The sequence below is a fragment of the Lontra canadensis genome, unplaced genomic scaffold (assembly GCF_010015895.1).
Source record: "Lontra canadensis isolate GAN:19392208 unplaced genomic scaffold, GSC_riverotter_1.0 scaffold30, whole genome shotgun sequence".
NCBI classification, from domain to species: Eukaryota; Metazoa; Chordata; class Mammalia; order Carnivora; family Mustelidae; genus Lontra; species Lontra canadensis.
In genome coordinates this window covers 313,326-332,518 of record NW_022631024.1, presented here as the reverse complement: position 1 = coordinate 332,518, position 19,193 = coordinate 313,326, and the positions used below count along the sequence as shown (strand labels likewise).

At 39.2% G+C, this 19,193-nt stretch overlaps 1 protein-coding gene across 5 annotated transcripts in view; it reads left to right on the top strand.

The window, feature by feature from the left end:
- SUSD1 (sushi domain containing 1) overlaps nucleotides 1–19,193 on the top strand; it is a 170,830-nt gene that overhangs the window by 66,405 nt on the left and 85,232 nt on the right. For all 5 annotated transcript variants that reach the window (XM_032865599.1, XM_032865597.1, XM_032865598.1 and 2 more), the window contains exon 10: nucleotides 466–658. In XM_032865599.1, coding sequence (XP_032721490.1) covers nucleotides 466–658 — 193 coding nt within the window. The remainder of the gene's footprint in view (nucleotides 1–465; nucleotides 659–19,193) is intronic.

The window sequence follows — 19,193 nt, the reverse complement described above, 5'->3', positions numbered from 1 at the left end:
ATCTCAGGGTCCTGGGATCGAGTCCCACATCGGGCCCTCTGCTCAGCAGGGAGCCTGCTTCCCTCTCTCTCTCTGCCTGCTTCTCTGTCTACTTGTGATCTCTCTCTGTCAAATAAATAAATAAAATCTTTAAAAAAAAAAAAAGAAGAGAATTTTGCCCAGTGGCTCCAGTGCTATCTTCTTTACCTGGGAGGGCATCATTATCTTAGAATAGCCTACATTTTGTTCATTTGAGATGCCATTATTCATTTTCAGCTTTGTCCTGTAGCTGGTGGAGGGGCGGGGGACGTTGAACAGGACAGGGAGGGTAGGTTGTAAAGTCCATCCCCAAGTTAGCTTGGTGTTATATTAGAAGTAATTCCAATAGAATGAACCTTCTTGCTTTAATTCTGTTTTGCTTATAATCTAGATATCTGCAAGCCAACAGAAAATTTAATGCAATGCTTTCTTTTCATCTCACGACAGTTTCAAGTTCTGGGTCAAAGGTGGTACCTGAATAATTTTTATCATGCAACATCATTTAACTTCACAACAAGGGAGCGAACTCCGGTGGTATGTTTAGACCTGTACCCAGCAACTGATTACACAGTGAATGTCACTCTCCTGGGATCTTCTGAGCAGCAGTCAGTGCAAATAACGATGACAACCGCACCAGCAGGTGGGTGTACGTGTCTCTTTTGTGTCTCAGGACACGTGAAATAATGTGCATTGCACAACGTGGGGGAATATGAAAAATGCTCATCTGGGAGTCAGGAGACTTGTGTTCCAGTTCTAATGACACCCAACTTTTCTCTGGGTTTCACGGTGCCTGAATCTTACCATCTATTCCCTTCCCCACAGGGGTTCTAGCTAATAGCGGGTAGGCACCAAGAATGGACCATTTTATTTAGGGCTCCCTGCTAGTGATGGATTGAAAATACTGTCAGGCCTCCTATCTCTTACTCCGGTTTAAGATCGCTGAGCCCCCAGGGTAGTCATTATGGACAACCAGAACCAAATTCCTGGAGATCAGTGATGTGAGCCTCACTGTGGTGTCACTGGCAAGACAAAGAGGCCTTATGACTGAACCATGTTTGAGCACATGAACCTGACATAGAGAACAGTGGCCTCATGAAGGTCAGGCTTCCTAGAAAGGGCATGTGGCCTTGTGAGGAAGCCAGATAGAGGCCAGCTGTATGAACTCTATAGCTCTCGTTAGTAGGAAGGGACACAGAATTTTTTTATTCTTGAGTCCTTTGGGTTTAGCAGGCAAATTTACAGGCAACCAAGTAGAGAGGCTGCCCCCTCTGAAGGAAGGCAGTTGAATAGATTAGGTCCTGCTCCTGTCTTCCTGATGCTTCCTCCCATATTCATCATTGTTCTGAGAAAAGAGAAGAGCAGAATTATGTGATGGTTGCCCAACACTGTGAACTTAAGAAATGTCACTAAAGTATACACTCAAAAGTGGTTAATTTTATGTTGTGTGACCTTCAACTCCATTTTTAAAAAACAGCCAATGAATTAGCTATGTTCTTCTTGGCTCCCAGGCCTCAGTTACCTCCTGACTGATCTTTACATGACATAATACAAGTAAATTGTTTAGAATAGCTCCCAGCACATAATAATGATGATGATGATGATACCTATGTTTAATGAGTACTAAGTATGTGCCGGGCACTCTTCAAAGTGCCCTCTTTGGGTTAGTATCCAAAATATATATATAAAAAAACTTATAAAACTCAACACCCAAAAACCAAATAAACCAATTAAACAATGGGCAGAAGGCATGAACAGACATTTTTCCGAAGAAGACATGCAGATGGCCAACAGACACACTGAAAGATGTACCACATCACTCATCCTCAGGAAATGCAGATCAAAACCACAGTGACATACCACCTCATTACTGTCAGGATGGCTAAAATCAACAACACAAGAAACAACAGGTGTTGGGGCCCCTGGGTGGCTCAGTGGGTTAAGCCTCTGCCTTCAGCTCAGGTCATGATCTCAGGGTCCTGGGATCAAGTCCCACGTTGGGCTCCCTGCTTAGCGAGGAGCCTGCTTCCCCCTCTCTCTGCCTGCCTCTCTGCCTACTTGTGATCTCTCTCTGTCAAATAAATAAATAAAATCTTAAAAAAAAAAAAAGAAACAACAGGTGTTGGAGAACATGTAGAGAAAAGGGAACTCTCTTGAACTGCTGGTGGGAATGCAAACTAGTATAGCCAGTTCGGAGAAAAGTTTGGAGGTTCCTCATAAAGTTAAAAATAGAACTATGCAAAAATAAATAAATAAATAAATAAATAAATAAATAAAAATAGAACTATGCTACATCCAGAAATCCCATTACTAGGTATTTACCCAAAGAATGCAAGGACACTAATTCAAAGGGATACATGCACCCTGGTGTTTATAGCATTATTTACAATCTTCAAATTAGGGAAGTAGACCAAGTGTCCATCGACTGATGAATAGATAAAGAAGGTGTGGAGATTTTATATATATATATATATATACACATATATATACACATATACACACATATATACATGTACATATACATATATATATATTTAGAGTGAGCAAAAAAATAAAAAACAAAACAGAAACAAAAACAAAAACAAAACCAATGTGTCCTCTTCGAATCAACTCAGATCCACCAAACCTTCTGAGGAAGGCATTGCTGTTATTCCCATTTTATAGACAAAGATCATGAGATCTTAAATTAAACAATTTATCCAGGATCACATACTTAGTGATTTGAACACGGGCTGATGTGACCCTGGCCCCACAGCCTTCATTCTTAATGTACTTCTGCTGCTTCTCACTAATTATTAGTTATTCCAAAGAAAAAAGCAAAATTATATTCTCAGAACCTAGTGCATAGTTCGTCCTGACCCACCTGACTTTTGCCAACCTTGGACAGTGAGCAAAAACTTCTAATGCCATGGATACATAAATGCATTCATAGAATAAATGTTTATTTCTCTCCTACTCTGTGTCAAGCAGGTTCTGATAGCTGACATCGTGGTAGCAATAAAGCAGTCCCAGCTTACATGGCGCTGGAGTTGTTGGGGGGTCGTGGTGGAGAGAGATAAACAAGTAGGGAAATAAATCCCATATTATGTGGCAAAGAAAGCATGGCAAAGGAAGTGACAACTGGTGGTCAGGGAAGGCCTCTATTTAAATATATATTATATATATATTATATTTAGGCCTCTCTCTATATATAAATATATATACATATGAGATATATAAAATATATTTATTTATATTTTATTTAAATTCATTTAATTAACATATACTGTAGTAGTAGTTTCAGAGATAGAACTTAGTGATTCATCAGTTGCATGTAACACCCAGCGCTCATTCCATCATGTGCCCTCCTTAATGCCCGTCATCTAGTTACCCATGCCCCTGAACCCCCTCCCCTTCAGCAACCCTCAGTTTGTTTCCTAGGGTTAAGAGCCTCTTATGGTTTGTCTCCCTTCTGATTTCATCTTACTTTATTTTACTCTCCTTTCCCCGACGATCCTCTGTTTTATTTCTTAAATTCCATATATCAGTGAGATCATATGATAATTGTCTTTCTCTGATTGACTTATTTTGCTTAGCCTAATAGCCTTTAGTTCTTTCCACATCGTTGCAAGTTATTTCTTTTTTGATGGCTGAGTAATATTCCTGTGTGTGTGTGTGTGTGTGTGTGTGTGTGTGTGTGTGTGTGTACACCATATTTTCTTTATCTATTCATCTGTTGATGGACATCTGAGCTCTTTCCATAATTTGGCTATTTTGGACATTGCTGCTATAAACATTGGGGTGCAGGTGCCCCTTTAGGTCACCATGTTTGTATCTTTTGGGTAATACCTACTAGTGCAATTGCTGGGCCATAGGGTAGCTCTAGTTTTAACTTTTTGAAGAACCTCCATACTATTTTCCAGAGTAGCTGCACCAGCTTGCTTTCCCACCAACTGTGTAAATGGGTTCCCCTTCCTCTGTATCCTCAACAACATCTGTTGTTTCCTGACTTGTTAATTTAGCCATTCTGACTGGTGTGAGGTTGCTTCTCATTGTGGTTTCGATTTGCACTTCCCTGATGATGAGTGATGTTGAGCATTTTTTCATGTGTCTTTTGGCCATTTGTATGTCTTCTTTGGAGGAATGTCTGTTCATGTCTCCTGGAAGGCCTCTCTTAGAGAGTGACATTTGGGCACAGATCTGGAGAAAGTGAGGGAATAAGCCATGCACAGGGAGGACACCAAGTGACGTGGTCTTGAGAGAGGCATGTCCTTGGCATGTTCTAGGAACATCAAGGAAATTAGGATGGCTGGAGCAAAGTGAGCTGGAGAAAGTGGTAGGACATGGGGTCTAAACTGTAGCTTGAGTATCAATCAGGGTCCTATGGTGTCAAATTTAGAAAGTAAGTCCATTGTTATCTTCTCCTTTACAACCTGGATCCTGAATTACCGATGCTAAGTATAATCTGGCATGTGGTATTTCAGCCTCTCTAGATTACCAAGCTACTTGGTGTCCACCACCTGTGAATTTGAACTAAGTTTGGGAAGTGATCTCTTCTCATAAGGTTACTGGGATCTTGCCATATGTTTTGCAGGGAGGGAAATTTTCTTCCCTTGAAAATTTTAGGACTTTGCCATGGTGGCTCTGGGTCTTTCTCGGTGCCCATCCCAAGGATTTAGAACCTTTCCATTTTCACTTCTCCTTCAAGCCCTGTTCCTATCCACCGGTCACCATGGCTGAAGATCTTCGTCTCAAGTGGAAGAGCCTCTTTGCTGTGGGCAGGAGGCCCCATGTTATAGTGAGAGGAATAGTAGTAGGAAAGTCTTCGAGAGAATTGCACTGTCTTACATGCCTCCTTCACTGTCCCAATTTTCTGCTTTTTTCTCTCAATTTCTCTGTCCCCAGAAAGATCCCAAGAATTGTTTTAGTTCTGAGCTTCTGGGATTCTTATCTGAATGCCTTGTCTCTGAGTGCCACTTCCTGCTTAGGAGTTTTCACATTTGACTCCTGCAGACCGACCCCCTCATTTCTGTTCCTTTTCTATCCCCAGGTCTGGCCAATTCCTTTTGCTAGGTATTAGGACTTTCCTGCCCTATATTTGGTTTTTGTTTTCACACTCCTATTTTTGTTCTTCTAACATTGTACTTTGGATTCAGCCAGGGGAGTCTCCGTGGGGAAAGAATGATGCCAGAGAGTTCTGGATCTGCTGCCATCCTCCAGTGTTCAAAGAAATCTTGCCCACGTTTCATTTCATTAGAAGGTGTATGTTTCTATTCAGTTCAACCTCTAACCCAGGGGGAGGTCTAATCAATTGTCATTCTCCTCGGATCCTCCTTCAGGCACCTCTGTTTTTCTGTTCCTTCTTCCTCAAGTTCTAACTCCCTGCATTTCCCAGGCAGGTTTCCTTCAAGCCAGGGCTGTACCTGCTACAACAGTGTCACCTTAAACTAATTTAACAACGCTTGAAGAATTCTCCTCTGATTTTTCTAGCCATTCTCTTCTTAAATGTGTCCACATTTTCTGGAACTGTGTAGCATGACAACTGCAGTTACAGAGGGCTGCCCCATTAATGTTGACTCTGGTGTCCCTATTTAAAACTTTTAGGGGCGCGTGGGTGGCTCAGTGGGTTAAAGCCTCTGCCTTCGGCTCAGGTCATGATCCCAGGGTCCTGGGATCGAGCCCCACATCGGGCTCTCCGCTCAGCGGGGAGCCTGCTTCTCCCTCTCCCTCTGCCTGCCTCTCTGTCTACTTGTGATCTGTCTGTCAAATAAATAAATAAAATCTTAAAAAAAAAAAAAACTTTTAGAAGACCTTTCTTGAGAGAATGATACCTGGATCTGGGCACCTGTTGTGGGAAGTGTCCTCTTACTTAGTCTGTCCTCCATCATAGTCCTGTTACTCTTTTCTTTGATGATTTTGAGCCACTTTCCCCGAACATGGTAAATATCCCTATCTTTCAGGGGCTCTTTAGAGTAATTACATTTGGATGTATTTTCTTTTCCTTATCATATTTTTTTTCTAGCTGGGCCAATAGGATTTCAAATTTTCTTCTCCTTGATGTGATTTCCTTCACTCTATTTCATTCTCTCCTAGTCTTGCCCTATGTGCAGGTCCCAGGAAGCAAGAATCTGCATCTTGTTTGGGCAGTGACCTATGATATATGAACTCTACCCGCTAGGAGATGTGTCCAAGGAGTGGGAGTCTCCTCCCAGTCAGATCACATATACTGTTCCTTCCTTGAGGATTAGTGAATAGGGAGTGGAGAGAGGCCGCAATCGTGTTTTCCTTTGTGAAAATGGGAAGACAGGTAAATAACAACCTTTAACACATTTGAGCAAGGTAATTGGCTTCTGCAGTATTAGAGGGTTGAACGGGAAAGTTCTTCTCTAGTTCTAGGAGTCTATGTCAGAAAAACAGTTCTGGGTTTCTTCAAATCCATTTATTTCAACATCAAATTTCTTGACCAGTTTATTTACCATCATCATTTCATCTATCCAATTTTGTATTCTTATTGAGACATAAAACTTATTCATAGGGTAGGAGTTTCATTATTATTTATGTCAAACATTTTTCTTGATTAATAGTTTCTTTTTATTTGTTTATGGTGTTTTTGACATATAAAAGTTTTAGATTCTATGTAGTCAATACTATTGATCTTTTCCTTTGTGATTTATTATATTAATACTAAGTATAGAATTTTTAAAACACAAGAGTACTTATTTATGTCCCATCTTTTTTTAAAGTGACCTGCATGGGTATAGCAAGTAAAATAAGTTAGATATGTAAGCTAAAGAAGAATGAGGAGCGTCTGGGTGACTCAGTAGTTTAAGTATCTGCCTTTGGGTCAGGTCATGATCCCAGGGTCCTGGAATCGAGCCCCACATCGGGCTGTTGCTCCCCCTACTGTGCTCGCTCGCTCTCTCTGACAAATAAATAAATAAAATCCCTTAAAAAAGAAAGAATAAAAAGAAAAAAAAACCTTTAAAAAATAAAGAAGAATGAAACAAAGTCAGGGACATAAAAAAAGATGCAGAAGTAAGGTTAAGAATAATCCATATTCTTATAACTTATTTATCTTTCCATTAGTGGCTCACAAATTTAGGTTTCATTTTCTATCCATCCAGTCAGAAAGGGTGCCATGACATTGCCTTAAGGTTATAACAAAGTGGTGTTTCTCAGGGGAAGTACAGTTTTTATCAACAATGTGATTAGATAGGATTTTTTTTATTCCAGGGAGAATTCATAGGTAGTACAATGTATGAGCAGCATTTTATGAGGATTTTTTAAAAAATATTTTATTTATTTATTTGACAGACAGAGGTCACAAGTAGGCAGAGAGGCAGGCAGAGAGAGAGAGGAGGAAGCAGGCTCCCTGCTGAGCAGAGAGCCCGATGCTGGGGTCGATCCCACGACCCTGAGATCATGACCTGAGCCAAAGGCAGAGGCTTAACCCACTGAGCCACCCAGGTGCCCCATTTTATGGGGATTTTATGAGGCTTATTGCCCCTGAGCGTGACTCATTACATTACAGGAAAGTGTGCGGTGGATAAGGAAAGATGCCTTAAAAACGCCTGTCCTCTGTTGATCTGGCTTGATTCAAGGGTAGGATTAGATTATTGTGGATTATTTGGAGGAATGACTGGTGTCCATGTTTCCTAAATATTGGTTCTCTCAACTCAGGTCTTATAAATGGTAGGTGTCACTGGGGTTGAGATTGTTCCCTCTACCCAGTACCCAGGGAGCAGCTGTTCTGTGTTGAATTCGAGGACCTGTGCCTCAATAGAAGGCTGCCCACCTCTGTTAGAAGGTCAGCCTATGGAGCTGAATCAAGGGAATCATTTGGATTTTTCCTGCACAGGGGCACCTGGGTGGCTCAGTCGGTTAAGCATCTGCCTTCAGCTCAGGTCATGATCCCAGGGTCCTGGGATTAAGGCCCACACCAGGCTCCTTGCTCAGTGGGGAATCCTGCTTCTCCCTCTGCCTGCTGCTCCCCCTGCTTGTGCATGCTCACTCTCTCTCTCTCTGGGATATAAATAAAATCTTCAAAAATGGAAAAAAAAAAAAAGTAAATTTGCCCTGCACAGAATGAGTGATTGACACCCCCCCCAATTTCTCTCCATATAATATGATCACGTACTTTTAGCAAGCAAGTTTTATGGGAGTTGTAAAGAGATACCAAATTTGTCTTAAGAAAAATCTCAACAAAGTAACAGTAAAACTCCCAACTTTGAACACTGTTATATCCTCTTGTTCCTTCTAAGATAAACTGTTTGCAAAATGTACATCACGGACAACTAAACGATAGTACAACGATACCACTGTTTATAGAACAGTTATAAAAATAGTGACTTTGTGTTCAAAACAGTTGATTCTTAGCCATTCTTTCTGACACGGTTTCCCTTGCCAAGTCAACTGTCTATTTAGACTGCTCCTAATTAGGATTTTAAAAACTCTGTCATTTAGGAATAAGAGATTTCTTGTTTTTCTGTTCTCTTTAAGCAGAGGATTACATGCATTTACTTCTAAAGTAGTGTTGGTACATTTAAAAAAAAATATTTTATTTATTTATTTGACACAGAGAGATCACAAGTAGGTAGAGAGGCAGGCAGAGAGAGAGGGGGAAGCAAGCTCCCCGCCGAACAGAGAGCCCGATGCGGGGTTTGATCCCAGGACCCTGGGATCATGACCTGAGCCGAAGGCAGAGGCTTTAACCTACTGAGCCACCCAGGTGCCCCGGTACTTTTTTTTTTTTTTTAAATCATTCGGGGGAAACAGAGTAGTCTTCCCTCCATCACCTGGTGGAAAACCGTGACAGTCACAGTGGTTTATGTTGCAAGTCTTCTGACAGCACACCTGATTTGAGGTCTGTGTCAACCTTAGAAAACTTCCACCCCCCCAACTGATTCCTGTTTACAGAATTGAAGTTCAAAGAAAAGATGATAAAAAGACCATAAAAATTTTAACATTGTTTCTGACCATTTCCTACAAACTGAAAAATATCGTAACAGTATTCTGTGGTCGAGGAGTTATGTCTGAAGTCTTTCTGCTTCTTTTATAAGCCAACAGTCTGAGACACTCACATTTACAACTGGTCAAGCCCCAAAATGGCGTTTATTTTGCATGGGATATCCAAGCATTTGCAATATGCCCAAATGGGGTGAGGGTGGGCAGTAAATGGTTGTTTCTTTTTAAGGTAACACAATGACATGGTAGGTCCAGCTAGGCAGTATGATACCCATAGAGTAGATAAAGATGAGTAAGTTATTTAGAATTGGAACCCTTCACTAAATGGGTCCTAAATGGTTTTGGAGGCAGTGGATTCATGTTGTTACTCTTTTTGGAACTACCCCATATTCCAGTCATGTCTACACAGAGAGACTCCAAGACTGCCATCTCGTAGGCTGAAATCAGAGAAAAGATCATATAACTCCTTAGTCCAAAATATACATTAATACAGTGCAAAGGAAAGCTAAGTACAATATATTCTTTTAAATTTCTTTCCCTTGTAATTTTTAAATTTTGATATGATTTCAAATTTCTCTCTCTGTCTTTCTTTCTCTTGATCCTCCCCCCATTTTCTCTCTTTCCCTGAAATAAATCCCACTTGGTTATAGTGTGTTTGTTTCTTCTCTGGAGTTAGATTCTCTTCACTAATACTTTCTTTAGTATTTTATAGTATTTAAGTATTTAAATATTTTAAATATTTTAAAATATTCATAAGTGATATTAGTTTATAGTTTTATCTCTTTATCAGATTGTATTATCTTTATTGTATCATCTTTATCAGATTTAGGCATTAATATTTTTCTTGTTTCATAAAAAGATTTTGAAAGGTTTCCTTCTTTATTATGCCCTTCATTGTTTTAAAGGTTTTCTTCATTATTACAATTCACATAGCATTTGGACTATCTGGTCTACAATGGTAGGTAGAATTTCCCCACAAAACAGCCCAGGCATGGGGGCTTTTCTGGTGGGGAAGTTCCTTGATAACTTTCTCAGGTTTTTTTTCCCCTGTGGAAAATGATCTGTTAACTGTTAAAGTCTAATGGGATCAGGTTAGCAAACCGTTTTCTTAGGAATTACCCATTTTCTCTGTGTATTTAAATTTATTTGCAGAGTGGCCTGTGAAATACTTATATTTAAATTTTTGAATTTTCTTCTGTTTCAGTGATTATTTCTCCTTTTACTTGTATTTTCTTCCTTTTTTTCTAGATGAAGTTAGCTAGGAGGTCATCTATTTTATTAGTATTTTCAAAAAGCCATGGTTTTATTCTGTTAATTGGACTTCCTGTTATCTTCCCCCTCCACATCAAGGATTAGCCAGCTATCGCCGGTGGGCCACATCTGGCCCATTGCCTGTTTCTATAATAAACTTTTATTGGACACTAAAGGCTAAGTCGTTTGTTTACATAATGTCTGTGGCTGCTTTTGTGCTACAAAGACAGAGTCGAATAGTGTGACAGAACAGGCTGAGAAGGTTCTTACTAAAATAGTTACTTTCTGACCCTCTACAGAAGAAAGTCTGTGACTCTTGCTCAACTATATCATTAATTTCTGCTTCCATATTTATTATATTCTGGATAAGCTTTCTCAGGTTTACAGTGGGCCCTTTCAGCACTTATATTTGATCTTTTTATTTCTGTAGACTTAACCTGGATTATAGTTTTAAATATTAATTTGGTTTTGATGTTTTTCTTCTTTAGAGACTGTAATTATACATATGTTGGATCTTTGCTTATATTCCTTTTCAGCCACTTGATTTTTGCTCTCCTTTTCTTCTTTTTAATATCATTTTTATTCTTTTTGGTTGTTTTCCTGTATTTCTTCAATTTTGCTCAATTTTTTATTCTAATCTATCCTTCTTTGGGTACTATGACATTTTGACTTTATTTCTGATATGAATTTGTCTTTTCCTTTTGTTTGTTTCCTGAACTCAGTCACTTTTGTTTCATTTCCTGCCTGCTTTGTGTCCATTTATGTTCTTAGTTTTTGAATTTCTGACTCAAGGTGTTTTCCTCATACCTCACCATGCTTATTTGAGGATATTTATTTCAGTTTATTGTGTTACAGAGTTACTGGTGTGTGTGTGTGTGTGTGTGTGTGTGTTTAATTCTTGTTTAGGTATTATTAAAAAATGTAGAGTTTTTCACAAAGTGAGATGTTTTGATTATCATCTTGGCTGGCTTTCTCTCCCTCTTTTTTTTTTTCTTTTTCTTTCTATCTTTCTTTTCAGTGAATACTTCTTTTACATATGAATTCCATAGAATTGATAGATTAGAATGGTTAATAATATTTCTAGGTTAAGAGTGCCCTCTTCTGTCATTTAATGAAGTACAGTTCTTTTAAAGGATATTTTGGTTTTGGGAGAGAGAGGGAATGAATGGTATATTCTTTTATTTTGGGGTTCTCTCTTGCTATGTAGGCTATTGCATTCCCCTCTTGCTTCTTTTCCCCATCAGTACTTAGTCTCCACAGAATACCAGTTCTTTCCATTTAGTCACCTGCTTTCCCAGAAACAATGCCTTTCTCATACGACTACCTTAAGCCTCCTAGACTTTCATCGTTTGCTTGTAGTCAGTACCCTGGTATACCAGATCTTTTTTTCAGTATTTTCATGCTGAAGGTGGAATTTCTCTTTCTGGGAATGAGTCAAGCACATGTTCAGACCCTTTTGTTTCCCTCTTCTCTTTCCCATGCTCTTCTAGCGCCCTCTGACAGTGACTTGTGGGAGGTTGAGAAACAGCTTTGCTAGAACTTGGTATTTATTCTTCCATTAAAAGGCAATTTAAAGTTTCTTATATTCTCTGTCTTCTGGTTATGACAGCACTGGTTTTATGTTGATGTATTTGTCCTTGTTGATCTGAAGAGTGTTGTAGGAAATACTCTTGAGAGATTTGGATTTAACCTGCCACCACCATCCTCGAACAAATTGCAGCGCTAATCTGGAATAACTCAAGTGCTAACTTTTCTACTCCTGTATCTTTGCACATGCTATGTCCTCCACTTGGAATCCCCTCCCCATTTTTCTTCAGTTCTTAATATTACCTTCATCCCTTCTTCCACAGTCTGTCCAACTGAAAATAGATCTTCTTTCTGAATTCTTATACCCTGCTTCAGGACAAAGTGTAGAAACAATAATAGCTTGGCACAGTTACTCTGGAGTCAGGCTATCTAACTCAAATCTCAGATCTCTTGTTACTGTGTGCCTTTGGGCAAATTACTTAACCTTTATGTGACTAAGTTGCTTTAACTGTAAAATGGGAATAACAATTCCTGTGTCAGAGGTTTCTTGTGAAACTAAGTGGGTTATAGGGAACCAGCACAATACCCAAGGCACAATTAGCATCTACGAAATGTTAAATGTTACCTAAATTTACTTTATTACGGATGTTATATATGCCCTTGTATTTTTGTTATACTGACAGAAGGTGTAACTCCTTTTCTAGATTTAATACATTGTAAGGGCTGAACCATGCCTTATACAGAGCACTTGTATTTCATTGAGTTAATATGCTCTCAGTCGCTCAGTTTCCTCCTTATTGCTGCTTGTTTACATTGAAACAACCAGGAGTGCTGTGCCTGCCATTGCTGGGGACATGAAGGGGGCCGAGATGAGCGAGACATGAGTGAGGCATCAGTCTCTCCTCTCAAGGAGCTCTCGGTTCAGTGGGGCGATAGACAGGATCAATAATAATACAGCGTATAACGTGTAATTGCAGTACGTGAAGGGGCAGTGGGAGCCCAGAGGAAGTAATGATTGGCTTTGGACAGACTTGCTCCAGACATGAGTGAAGCAGAAACAAAATTTCAAATAACTCCATGAACCAAGAGCCAGCTTTTTTCTTCTGGGAGGCATTCTCGCAAGTCTGGTTTTTCAGCTTCAGGATTCTGGATGAGATGGGCCTTCTGGGTGGGGAAAGGAGAGAAAGAGAAGGCAGAGTGACCTTCTAAAAATGAGCCGGGGAAGGAATATCTGTATGAGGGACAGAGCGTGTACTTTTTGTAGCGAAGGTCAGAGAGCAGAGTAGGAACGGATTTAGGACTAGCTCTGTTGGGGATCCTTTTCTCCCCAGTGAACGCATCAGGGGTTCGAGCTACCTGTGGTTCAAACCATAACCCCCCAGTGAAGGGGGAGGGGAAGAGACTTAGGGTGAGAGTCGCTCTCCCACCAAAAGGGAACTGAATTTAACCAGTGAGATGGTTTTATTTAATCGCTCTAACACATTCTCAGTAGGCATGGTGTCACCCTTAGGAGGCAAAATCACCCACAGGGGGGCAAAAATTGGTTCTTGAGGGGCAAGAAAATATTCTTTTTATATATAGATAAACATATAGTACACAAGAAACATAGAACATATTGGGGGTATTGACATTTTATAAAAGGTGAGAGATTGGGGGGAAATGTTTTGAAAGTCTTCTTGTGGGACTGTAATGATAAAAGGTTGAGAAACTCTGTTGTAACTTTGTAATAGGGACCAGTACCTGGTTATGGCCTCTTCCAATATTTTTAATACAGTTTTTTTCTTGCTGTTGTCATTAATCTTTTCAAAGAAGCTTACCAGTAATTGCTTTCTGTTCTGTGAGTGTGACAAGCTGATTCCTGCATCTGGGATGTTGACCTTGGAGCTCCCTCTTAGCCCTTTTCCTCCATTCTTGGTGACTCACTCATACTCCTCAGTTCTCTGCTCGCAAACCATCTCTGCAGGGAGCTTTCCCTGGCCATGCTTTCTATCCCCCTGCAATGCTTTTGTTCAGTCTTCCCCAGCGCACGAGATTATATTTTTTATTTATTTGTTTACTTACTTATTCTCTGCCTTTTTCACGACGATGAGTTCCCTGACATTCAGGGACTTTTTTTTTTTTTTTAAAGATTTTATTTATTTATTTGACAGAGAGAGAGAGAGATCACAAGTAGGCAGAGAGGCAGGCAGAGAGAGAGGGGGAAGCAGGCTCCCTGCTGAACACAGAGCCTGATACGGGGCTCGATCCCAGGACCCTGAGATCATGACCTGAGCCGGAGGCAGAGGCTTTAACCCACTGAGCCACCCAGGTGCCCCCATTCAGGGACTTTTTTCCTCCGCACTTTGTTCTTAGCCCCTAAAGCATGCTGGTGCATGGTAAGCACTTCCTCAGTCACTGAATGAACATGTAAACTTAACGTGTTCCAGAAAGGTTCACTTTTGAGTCTTTCCATTCATGGATGTGGCATTTCTCTATTGTTTTCTTTTCGGTCTTTTAGAAAAAAATATCTTCATAAGTCTTGGACATTTCTAGTTTGATTTCTTTCTGTTCTCTTTCTATTCTACTTATTTGAAGTTTGTGTGTGGTTTCTTCTCTCGTGGATAGGGAACTTTTCATTTCATTTCATTTTTTAAAAGTTCTAATTTTAATTTTAGTTAGTTACAGGTTTATAATATAGTGATCCAGCAATTCTGTACGTCACCAGGGCTCATCACAACAAGTGCGCGCCTTAATCCCATCACCTATTTCCCTCATGCCCACCCCCAACTCCCCTCTGGTAACCGTCAATTTGTTTTCTGTAGTTAAGAATCTGTTTCTTGGGGTGCCTGGGTGACTCAGTGCTTTCGGCTCAGGTCATGATCTCCAGGTTCTGGGATCGAGCCCCACATCAGGCTCTCAGCTCGGCTGGGAGCCTGCTCCCCCCCCCACCCACCGCCTGCCTCTCTGCCTACTTGTGATCTCTGCCTGTCAAATAAATAAATAAAATCTTTTAAAAAAAGAATCTGTTTCTTGATTTGTTTCTCTCTTTCTTTTCCCTTTGCTCATTTGTTCGGTTTCTTAAATTCCACATATGAGTGAAATCTTATGGCATTTGTCTTTCTATGACTGGCTTATTTTGCTTAGCATAATACACTCTAGCTCCATCCATGTCATTGCCAATGGCAAGATTTCATTCATTTTTTAAAAAGATTTTATTTATTTATTTGACGGAGAGAGACACAGCGAGAGAGGGAACACAAGCAGGGGGAGCGGGAGAGGGAGAAGCAGGCTTCCCGCTGAGCAGGGAGCCTGACGAAGGGCTTGATCCCAGGACCCTGGAATCATGACCCAAGCTGAAGGCAGTTGCTTAACGACTGAGCCACCCAGGTGCCCCAAGATTTCATTCATTTTTATGGCCGAGTAATAATCCATTGTGTATATATACCACATCTTCTTTATCCATTCATCAATGGATGCACAGTTGGCCTGCTTCCATAATTTGGCTGTTGTAGGTAATGCTACTATAAACATAGGGGTGCACGCATCCCCTTGAATTAGTGTTTTTGTTTTCTTTCGGTAAATACCCAATAGTGTGATTGCTGGATCATAAGGTAGTTTTTTAACTTTTGAGGAACCTTCATACTATTTTCCACAGTGGCTGCGCCCATGCGCATTCCCAACAACAGTGCATGAGTGTTCCTTTTTCTTCATATCCTCCCCAACAACAAAACTGTTGTTTCTTGTGTTGCTGATTTTAGCCCTTCTGACAGATGTGATATTTCATTGTGGTTCTGATTTGCATTTCCCTGATGTAAGTGATGATGAACATCTTTTCATGTGTCTGTTTGCCATCTGTATTTCTTCTTTGTGGAAATATCTGTTCATGTCTTCTGCCCATTTTTAAATTGGATTATTTGGTTTTGGGGTGTTGGGTGTTATAAGTTCTTTTTATATTTTGGATAGTAACCCTTTACTGGATATGTCATTTGCAACTATTTTCTCCCATTCTGTAAGTTGCCTTTTAGTTTTGTTGTTTCCTTCGCTGTGAAGCAGCTTTTTATTTTGATGTAGTCCCAGTAGTTTATTTTTTGCCTTTTCTCTCTTGCCTCAGGAGACATATTTAGAAAAAAGTTGCAACAGCCAATGTCAAAAAGGTTGCTGCCTGTGTTCTCCTCTAGGATTTTGATGGTTTCATGTCTCACATTTAGGTCTTTCATTCCCTTTGAATTTATTCATTTTTAATTTTATAAAATTTTAAATATTTTTATAAAATTTTTTTTACATTTTTTATTTTTATTTTTATTTATTTTTATTATTGTTGTAGTAAAGTAGTCCTGTTTCTTTCTTATGCATGTTGCTATCCAATTTTTCCAACACAATTTGTTGAAGAGACTGTCCTTTTCCCATTGTAGATTCTTTCCTCCTTTGTCAAAGATGAATTGACCATAAAATTGTGGGTTTAATTCTGGGTATTCTATACTGTTCCATTGATCCCTGCATCCATTTTTGGCCAATATCATAGAAGTCTGGAATTGTGATGTCTCCAGCTTTGCTTTTCTTTTTCAAGATTGCTTTGGCTATTTAGGATCTTTTGTGGTTCCATGCAAATTTTAGAATTGTTTGTCCTAGTTCTGTGAAAACTGCTGTTGGCATTTTGTTGGGGTTCCATTAAATGTGTAGATACTTTGGGTAGAATAGACATTTTGATTATATTTGTTCTTCTAATCCATGAGCATGGAATGTCTTTCCATTTCTTTGTGTCAACTTACTTTTTTTAAGAGATTTTATTTATTTATTTGACAGACAACAATCACAAGTAGGCAGAGAGGCAGGCAGAGGGAGAGGGAGAAGCAGCTCCCTGCTGAGCAGAGAGCCTGATGCGGGGCTCGATTCCAGGACCCTGAGATCATGACCTGAGCCGAAGGCAGAGGCTTTAACCCACTGAGCCACCCAGGTGCCCCAACTTACATTTTTTTTCATCAGTATTTTCTAGTTTTCAGAGTACAAGTCTTTCACCTCTTTGGTTAGGTTTATTCCTAGGTATCTAGTTATTTTTGGTGCAATTATCAATGGGATAGTTTTCTTAATTTCTCCTTCTGCTGCTTCATTATTGGTATATAGAAACGTAACTGATTTCCGTACATTGATTTTGTATCCTGCAACTTTACTTAGTTCGTTGATCTGTTCTAACAGTTTTATTGGTGGAGTCTTTAAGGTTTTCTATATATAGTATTATGCCATCTGCAAATAGTGAAAGTTTTACTTCTTCCTTACCAGTTTGGATGCCTTAATATTTCTTTTTGTTGTCTGATTGCTGTGGCTAGGATTTCCAGTACTGTTTTGAATAAAAGTGTTGAGAGTGGGCATCTTTGTCTTCTTCCTAACCTCAGGGGAAAGGCTCTCAGTGTTTCCCCATTAAGGATGATGTTAGCTGTGGGTTTTTCATATAAGGCCTTTACTATGTTGAGGTATGTTCCCTCTAGACCTTTGTTGAGGATTTTTGTCCCGAAAGGACATATTTGTCAAATACTTTTTCTGCATCTATTGAAGTGATCATATGATTCTTATTCTTTCTCTTATTGATGTGATGTATCACATTAATTCATATTTGACTATTGAACCATGCTTGCATGTTGGGAATAAATCCCCCTTGATTGTGGTGAATGACTATTTTAATGTATTCTTGGATTCAGTTTGCTAGTGTTTTGTTGAGGATTTTGCATCTATGTTCATCAGAGATGTTGGCCTATAGTTGTCTTTCTTTTGTGGTGTCATTATCCAGTTTTGGTATCAGGATGGTACTGTCCTCATAGAATGAATTTGGAAGTTTTCCTTCCTTTTCTACTCTTTGGAAGAGTTGAGAAGAATAGGTATTAATTTGTCTTTAAGTGTTTGGTAGAATTTGCCTATGAAGCCAGCCAGTCCTGGATTTTCATTTTTTGGGAGCTTTTTGATTACTGATTCAATTTCTAGGCTGGTTGTTGGTCTGTTCAAATTTTGGTTTTATTCCTGTTTTAAGTTGTGGTAGTTGACATATTTTTAGGGATTCATCTATTTCTTCTAGGTTGTCCAATTTATTGGTATATAGTTTTTCATAAATTTCTCTTCCACCTGTTTGTATTTCTGTGGTGTTGGTTGTTACTTCTTCTCTCTCATTTGTGATTTTATTTATTTAAGTAATTTCTCCTTTTTTTTGCCTTGATAAATCTGGCTAGAGGTTTATCAATTTTGTTTTGTTTTGTTTTCAGAGAACCAGCTCCTAGTTTCATTGATCTGTTCTATTGTGGGTTTTGTTGTTGTTGTTGTTGTTGTTGTTGTTCTATCATTTATTTCTGCTCTCATCTTTATTTTAAAATTTTTTTAAGAGAGAAAGAGTGAGAGAATGAGAGAGCAAGAGAAAAAGAGAAAAAGAGAGAGAGAGCATTCATGGGCAGGGCGGGGAGGCAGAGGAAGAGGGAGAGAGAGAATCTTAAGCAGGATCCATACTGAGCATGGAATCTGACATGGGGCTTAATCTCAGAACCCTGAGATCATGACCTGAGCTGAAATCAAAAGTCAGACACTTAACCAACTGGGCTACCTAAGTGCCCTGTGCTCTCATCTTTATTTCCTTCTTTCTGTTGGTTTTAGGTTTTGTTTGTTGTTCTTTTTCTAGCTCCTTTAGGTGTAAGGTTAGTTTGTTTATGTGAGGTTTTTCTTGTAGGTCTGTATTGCTATACATTTCCCACTTAGAATTGCTTTGGCTGCATCCCAAGGTTTTGGATCTTTGTGTTTTCATTTTCAATTCATTTTCATTTTTCATTTTCCATGTGCTTTTTATTTCTTCCTTTATTTCCTTGTTGACCCATTCATTGTTTAGTACCATGTTATTTAACCTTGATTCATTTGTGGTCTTTCCAGATTTTTTCTTATGTTTGATTATAGTTTCATAGTGTTGTGATCAGAAAAGATGCATGGTATCACTTCAGTGTTTTTGAATTCATTGAGGCTGGTTATGTGGCCTAATACGCCATCTATTCTGGAGAATGTTCACTTGCAAAGAATATGTACTCTGTTGTTTTAGGATGGACTGTTCTGAATATATCTGTTACATCTTTCTCTTCCAGTGTATCAATCAAAGCCACTGTTTCCTTGTTGATTTTCTATTTAGATGATCTGTCTGTTGGTGTAAGTGGACTGTTAAAGTCCTTTACTGTTAAAGTCCTTTACTGTTACTGTTACTATTACTATTATTATTACTGATTAGCTCCTTTATGTCTGTTAGTAACTGTTTCATGTATTTGGGTGCTCCCACGTTGGGTGCATAAATATTTACAGTTGTTATATCTTCTTGTTTGTCCCCTTTATTATTATATAGTTTCCTTCTTTGTCTCTTATTATAGTCTTTGTTTTAAACTCTATTTTGTCTGATTTAAATATTGCTACTCCAGCTTTCTTTTGATATCCATTTGCATGATAGATGTTTCTCCATCCCTTTA